Source organism: Eucalyptus grandis, chromosome 5 (assembly GCF_016545825.1).
Source record: "Eucalyptus grandis isolate ANBG69807.140 chromosome 5, ASM1654582v1, whole genome shotgun sequence".
NCBI lineage: Eukaryota > Viridiplantae > Streptophyta > Magnoliopsida > Myrtales > Myrtaceae > Eucalyptus > Eucalyptus grandis.
In genome coordinates this window covers 44,267,336-44,275,453 of record NC_052616.1, presented here as the reverse complement: position 1 = coordinate 44,275,453, position 8,118 = coordinate 44,267,336, and the positions used below count along the sequence as shown (strand labels likewise).

General features: G+C 37.9%; 1 protein-coding gene across 1 annotated transcript; it reads right to left on the bottom strand.

Moving 5' to 3' along the window:
• Window positions 1-231: 231 nt before the first annotated feature.
• LOC104446870 (glutamate receptor 2.7) lies at window positions 232-5,791 on the bottom strand. Its single transcript, XM_039313748.1, has 5 exons — window positions 5,608-5,791; window positions 2,500-3,365; window positions 2,123-2,389; window positions 1,016-1,339; window positions 232-531 (listed from the first exon to the last, which is right to left on the bottom strand). Exons 1-5 carry the CDS (start codon window positions 5,789-5,791, stop codon window positions 232-234), a joined length of 1,941 nt encoding a protein of 646 aa, XP_039169682.1.
• Window positions 5,792-8,118: the final 2,327 nt, after the last annotated feature.

Genomic DNA, 8,118 nt, shown 5'->3' with positions numbered 1-8,118 from the left:
CCCTTCAATAAAACTCACTTGGACGGCTGTGGTTTTTGCTTTTCGATTCAACGGCTCCTAAGGACCATATATCTGTATGTATATAGTAACTGGCAAATAACCTTTATTTCCCCACATAATGTTTGCTAATTTTGTGGTGCAGCAGGGAGAGAAGATTAAGTTTCTGAACCGAAGAATATACACCCCTTCATCATCTTGCCCTAAACTATGTTGTAGTTCACTACGTTTTCTTCATGAAATACTCAAATCCTGACTTAAGCCGTCACCATTGCTTCCTTCTTCGTGACTTCGACGGTTCCTCCGCATCCAGAGATATGCCACTAGCAAACAAGCTGTGGAAATGGTGATGGTGAAAGCGTAGAGTCCCCAGAAGCTGTCGAGGCCCAACCTCGGTATCTCGCTGGCGTCGTTCCTCATTGCACACTTGCGACGAAACCACTTGTTTTCTAACCTTTTTATCTCGCCGCTCTCTGAAAGTTTCAAAATTGCCTCGGAGAATTTCGCAGCCAGCGAAGAGCTTTTCGGGAACACCTGCATTCACAGAGAACAAGGCAATTTGTAACTATATGTCGGCGCAGATTCTTTCATTTTCTCCAATAATAACCCAAAATGGACTATATCATCTGAACCTCTATTCATTTCTGGGTTCGGCCGTGGTTTACATCGTCCATGGAACATGTAATATTTAGTCGTGAGCTTCAGCACTTGCTGCTAACCGGGGATTTGGACAGGTACTATGCTTCTGCGACTTGGTGGGTTTGATGATACTGCACTAAGCCCAACTAGAAAGTTTGTTCCTATTCTTCTATACCATTTTCATGGATCAAGTCAAGTCCCCAAGAGGATTTCCCAAGCACTGGCGTCACGACCTATATCTTACTATACGGGGAGTTGTTGGATACTCATGCTCCCCCTTTTTTTTGTGGCTAGCTTAAGGAGATGCTACACACAAACACAGGATGTTATAATATGCACTGAAAAATTGAGTTCATGTAGAATAACGGCAGATACTTACAAAGCCAAAACCGCCAAATCTGTAGTTCTCATGAGTTACGGCATATCCATAGCAATACTTGGCGAGGAAAGCTCTCTCATACGGGGATTCCAAAAAAAGAGCCGCAATGTTACCGCTTGCAAATTGATCTCCATACCTTGAGCTGTTCCTTAGACCGATAATGATGTCCTTGGAGAAATGAAGTGTATTCTTCAGATAGTCACAGACGAAAGAGACAGCGTCACAACCCACTCTTGCTTTGGAAATTCTAAGCCGCTCCATTGTGGTCACAGTCGGTTTAAGTTCTTGAAGAGTGAGCATTGTAGTGAGGCTAGCTGTGTAACTCTGTGTTGAGATCAATGTGACGAAGAACCAATTCACCAATACAATCCGCGTGAAGTTGTGGTTGATTCTCTCCCCTGCAAAGGTAATAACTTGCTTGCTTCCTTTTTTCTTTTTGTTTTAAAATTGGGCTTAAACAAGTGTACATGGACTATAATCAACAGTGGGAAGTTACTTACTATGAGCATAAAAGAGGGATGAGAAAGTGAACCAAAGAACGGTGGAGAGCTGATTAGGCCAAGAGCCTCTAAACGCCGGATTGGTCGGATGTTCCAGGAACCAAACTACTAGCATTGTGTATATAAGGATGCCTCCAGAAGCAACCCACATGGTTGGAGTGAAAGGCTTCATGAAGATTAGTGCCCTGTCTGAGTCTGGTTTTGCGGGAACTATCATTGAAAGCTCTGACTCTATAAATGGTTGTGTGAACTTGACATGCTGCGAGCGATTAGCTAAAATAGTTATATCTCCAACTGCAGCGTCGTAGGTCTTCCATCAATGTCACGACATGAGCAACATTAAAATGATGCATTTTAGTAATTAACACCCAAAGGACGCCATCATCCAAGCAAAAATTACTGCTAAAATGTGGAGACTTTGGTGGTCTAATAATGCATAGTGATACAATCTTGTAAGTCCCCTAGTGGTCAAATGTAGCGAACAAGGATCTGTGTGAAATAAACCTGTTGGTTGTTGTAATGTGCTCATGCTGTATTAGTGGATATTCTAAAATGCAGTAAGTAATCATTGAATAATCATTGAGGAACAGAGATGATGATGTGGTACCTTGTCATGAACTTTGTTGACCAAGTCCTCGTATGTTCCTTCATGAGGTAAAAATGTATAATTCAAACCATGAGGACGCGCCTTTTCAAAAACATCCATGCAAAACCCAATGTACGTCGCTTTCCCAGTTACATCGTCTATTTGCTCCTTCACAAACTTACCGAAGGGAGTTGTACGAGGAATTCCAATCACCATCTGCGGGATGTATTTTCGATGGGTCTTCAATGTGTCTGAATTTGCATAAGCACTTGTCCTTTGACTTTGTTTCTGTGGAAAGCTCTTCGAAAAGCCGAAGTTGGGAGACCAAAGCTGAAGCGCTCTACTTTCATTTCCATCGACACTTACAATTTGGAATTTGGCTTGACCTGTCAACTGACCTTTCTCAATTGTATTACCCCGCTCAAACCAACGAGTCGAACACTCGATATTCTGTCAAGCAAAAGCTCAGGGGTAATGTCATTAGTTGGCAACGCACCTACGGCCTTTTTTACAGTCATGAGGGAATCGTATGCTCGACTAACATCTATGCTTTGCTCAAAATTGAAGGTCTCTCCATGCTTTTGATGGAACTTATTCAAGAATTTGATCTTGAAGTCTCTGGATGCATGGTTTTCAGGACGGTAGGTGACGAATCCTATTGTGCCTTCCATGGTGGTTGAGATTATTGAATGTTCTACTGAAGCTAAGAGATTGTCGAATGGTTTTTCAGCAAAAATCCATATTGAATTTCGATTGAAGAGTCCTATCTTCCTTGCTTCTTTGAGAAAATGGCCACCTGCACGAGATGATAACCCTAGGACAATAAATATTGGGGATGCCTTGCACTTCAGTTTCACTAGTTTCTCTTCCAAAAACTTTTCCACGCTTGCCGAAGGTGAAAGTGCTCGAAGAATCACTTGGTCCTCTATCTTGGAGCCGATCTTGTCAAGCTCTTCTGATAAAGAATTTAACAGCTCAGAATAGATATTATCATATGCCTCCGCCTCATATATTATTGTGACTCTTCGTCTGTTATAAGAACTAACTATATCTGCGATACATCTAATTTGGTCGGATACATCAGAACTCATACGAAATAGTGAGGGCCACATAGTTTGCACCATTAATGCTGGTGGTAGGGGGTTTGCCGCAAAGGATATCACCGGTACCTGAGATTGATTAGCAATCTCGGCAACTAAAGTCGCTTCCTGCCATGCCTCTAAGCCAATAATAACTTGCACCTTCTTTCTTATCAGCTTTTCAGCTGTGAGAAAGGGTAAAAAGTAGAATTAGACTAACAAATTTCAGAATTTGAGGTAATGTTCATCACCGGTTTCTTCTATTTATATCTCTTATTAACCCCTCTTACTTGGATTCTTGGGAGATATTAGAGCAGTGATTGATCATTAAGAGATACATGTATGCGAGGAATAACGTCAAGTCATTTTGTTAAACAATTGCTGACAGAAGGTTAAGCTTTCGAGAATAGATCTGCAGTGTTTGCACTAACTGTGGCCTTTATGTTGTTGCTACTTGGCATTACTTGAATAATAAAACTTGCATAATAAAACCTGTTAAACTAACAGGTAATGTTGAACTTGAAACAATTCAAAGGCGCAAGTACTATCGGCATCGGTTTCCAAGTTTCGTTATGAGATCATTTTGTTATTCTAATCTCTCAAATGGTGTGGAGTGTCTTTTAACTTGTAATTTTATTTTATTTTTTACTTTCATTAGAAAACACAACAATAAAATTAAACTATTACATGGAGAGAGACTGCAAATATAAAAGGTCTATATAAATTTTGTAGAGATATGTGATTTTCTAACACTCCCTCTCACATTCGTGCAAACCAAACTATAAGAACAGCACATGGAATGGAAAAATAGGGAACATAATAAACTTAGGAGAAATCTAACTTCGATACTAGAAAGTCAATCCAAAAGGTTAAACTATTAAGTGAAGGGAACATACTGTATTTAAGGCCAGTTAAAACTCATAAACAATTGAAGGAAGACATTTAACAACTATTTTTAATCTTGTGGTGCATGCACTTTGACTTTCTTTCAATCTTAAGCAATTTGAAATTTTCATAATATATTACGGTAGACACATGGATTCATATATAATATGTTGATAATGTTTTTGAATTTGAATAATTTTAAGTTTTGACTGGACAATCAATTTTTGCTTCTAGAAGTCAAAAGAAACGAACTAGGACTTCATATTTGGTCTTCATAAGGAAAAGCATCAAAAAAGTTTTTAAATCTATTGTATTAATGTCAATTTAATTCTAAATCTTTTAACCTAGAGTCAATTCAATTCTTCTGGTTAATTTTAGCTAGATATTGCTAACGTAATGCTAACCAGCCTACATGACATGACTAATATTGATGTAAACATTTTCTTATAATATTTTAATAAGTTTCGATTTTTTTTTTTTTTTTTTTCCCTCTTTTCTCAATGATCGATGAGGGTTGGCCTTATTGAGCAAGGATTGCCCTCATTGCCACAAGCGAGGGTCAGCCTTGCCGAGGTGAGGGCTAGCACCAAAGAGGCCAGGCGTCATCTGGGTGAGGGTTGGCCTCGCCTTGGCCCAAGTGATGCTCGATGAGGTCACCCCAGCTTGGGTGAGGGTCGGCCTTGCCAGATTTAGTGAGGCCAACATGTTCTATCACCCTCGCTAGGCCTCACTTTGGCCTAGGCAATGACCGGCGAGGCTACCTTGGTCGAGACAAGGGTCAACATCACCTATTAGCCTTTCCAAATTTGGCAAGGCTGATCCTCACCTCATCCAAGCAAGACTTGGTGAGCATCAGTGAGGCTAAGTGACACCCAGCAAGGCCAACCCTCGCCAATCATTGTGGAGAGAAGGAAAAGAAGAGAAAGAAAGAAAATTCGAAATTCATTAAATATTATTTAAAAAAATGTTCATGTTATCGGTTAGCATACACATCAGCAATATTAAGTTAAAATTAGTTAAAATGACTTAATTGACTTTAGATTAAAAGTTTTAGGACTAAATTGGCATAGTTAAAATATTTTGGATTAAATTGGCACAAATACAATAGATTAAGGATTTTTTTGACACTTTTTATGGTCTTCATGTGTAAGTCCTCTGCTTATTAGTAGCCAAAAGCTCTCTCTTTTTTGCATGAAATATGGAGCATATGCCTTGTGAATTTAAGGAAAATATATCGAAGTTTTTGTAGAATGACTTAACAAGATTTTGGGTGTCATATACAGTCACCTGGATAAGTTAAGGGTGTCATTTTGTGTAGCCATGGTCCGTGGCTTTTACTTTTGACTTTTTTCCAATCTTACATCATGCACGCTTTGAATTTTTTTTATGCAAAAAAGTTTGAAACTTTTAGAAGCAAATTTATATTGACACGTAGATTTACCTATAGTTTTTCAGGATTGTTTTTAAATTTCGATAATAGTTTGAATGTTGACGGGAAAGTAATAAGTACTGGGCAAACAGAAACTTGTGCGCATGACTAACCTGCAGAAATTGCTCCAAGGGGGTTCGCGCGAGAGTTCACGTAATATGGTTTGATGTAATAACTTCCTGATGAGATGTTGTTGGCGTCTTGGCATGCTATTTCTATCGCCATGCGCATTTGGTCGCCAAGAGTTGAGTCTAGATCAAGAATCACGCCAACTTTGAAGGTTTTCCTGCGATCCATGTATTCGGTCCCTACCCCGGAGGCCCTAAGGAGCAACATGAGCAATAGGAGGAGCTTCAAGATGGCCAAAATGGGTCTTGCCCTGCTGCTAAATGAGCTTTGAAAAGATCCCATATTGCTTTGTGTTTGTCATACAAAGGTGCCAATTTGCAGTTCCAATTTATTTATAGTCTATAGAGAGAGAGAGATGGTTTACTAAGTAGGTGCTACTAAGCGATTTTCCAAGAAAAGACGATGCGGAAATGGTTGCATGCAACGTCCGCGCGAGGAAAGGTCAAGTCGATTTGGTCTTTCTTGGACTGGCAAGAAAGACTAAATGACAGTACTCCGGGGGGCAAGGGGAGTTGTTACGTGCTTGATGATGTCAGGATCTGCCTGTCCTGCTACGAGGTTTTGTCCATTTTGACTTGCGTGCTTCAAGATGCTCCCGGGTGGTGAGGATAAGTCCTTTTAGAAAATTCGTCCATCCTTTTTTATTGGATGATTGTGTCAAGGGATTGATGAAATCCACATTCAATGAGAGTGAAGGCTTGCCGCTTCTCTCACGAGGGCCCTTTAAGGCACGCTAGCCAATGTTGAAATATCGCATGATGAGGTGCACACAAACGCTGAACCAAATTTAGACCGTCACCGTCATGTCTGGTGAGACTATATAAGAGATCAATATTCACATAAAATTTATAGTTAATATCACAAAAAAAAAAAAAAAACCCCAAATTAGTACCTATGTAACAAATTTATCACAAATTAATTTTTTAATTATAAAAAACCCAAAACTAGTATATCAAAATGGTAAATTTACCCTCAATTAGTTTTCGTTAAATTTTAATATCAAATTATTGAGTTGGAAAACATGTGACATTTGATAAATGTGTCAATTTGGGATTTTACTCTCAGTTTATCATAAATATACTAATTTTTGGTTTTCTATGGTATTAATTCAACTTAATGGAAACTAATGGAGGGTGTACTGATTCGGAGTTTTTTTTTTTTTTTTGTTAGAAAATTAATTTAGCATAAATTTGTTACTTATGTATTAATTTGCAGATTTTGGTAGTTAAAAAATTATTTTGAGATAAACTCATCAAATATATACCAATTTGAGGTTTTTTGTGGTATTAATCCTAAAATTTATGACTTTAATCATTTGGATTTCTTTAGTAGACTTAATGGTGTAATTTATGTTAACAAAAAGGCCATGGGGCTGGGGTGGCTCCCCATGTACTCATATTATTCTTTTTGTTGATATTTTACAACCACATTTTCTGCACGCTTGGAAAACGAAATATTTGTGCCATTGTAGGCTTTGCACTTTATATACATGACCGGCGGAACGATTACTTTTTAATGAGAACCCCAAGCCAATGAAAAACCCAGCTAATCTCAAATTAAACTTGGTGAAATAAATTTTAAATTCATATTAAGTGTGAGGAATCATTATTATTTAAATAAATGTATAAGGGAGCAAAGTTTTATTTTCCATCTTAAGTGTTTTGAGCAATTGACCGATATTGGAACGTAACTCTTTCAAGATTCAACTTCTAAGTCCGTCCCTGTTAAGAGAAAAATGCGAGTGTGCTGCTTATGTTAAAATATATTTCAATCATCATATATCCAATGCATTTTACTCGATACTCATGATATCCGACGGCTCAAAATGCATTTGAACGCATAAATTCCACTCCCTGGGTAATTTACCATTTCGTAAACCTTCCAAAATTCTCATGGACTTTGAGGATAAGACCAAGTACTTGTCTGATTTTATGACACCAAGATTCTATCTGCCCTCAAATTTTCAAATTAGACCGAGTCTCCCCATCCTAGAGCTTCCCTCACGTTATGGAAATTTTGTTGCAACTTTCCCTAGATGGTGGCTTGATAGTATATTTTAAATTCAACGGGGCAGTCGTGTCAATTCAAACTTCTTGCATGTGAAAGTAGGTGGATTGACTCACCATTGACTCCACTTTAAAAAAGAGCATTTCTCTTTAAATTGTGTTCTCAAAAGTAGACTTTCGTTTTCCCTTCCGTTTTCAAGCTTTCTGCAACATTATTCTTAATTTGAATTTTGGTAATGGGGGCACCTGTAAGTACTTCAATTAAAAGGATCTGTCATTTCGAATGCACTGTCTCATGTTATGTCGTGGTAAATTGAAAATGAAAATTTTCTTTATTTAATACAGTTAATAATCATCTATATCGTTTGAAATAATCAGTTAATAAAAATGTTTTTATCGTCGATAATAATTTATGTCTAATTATTTTCGTGGATAATAAAAATACTTTTTTCATTCAGATTTTTTATTTTTTTGGTAAAGTCAGATTTG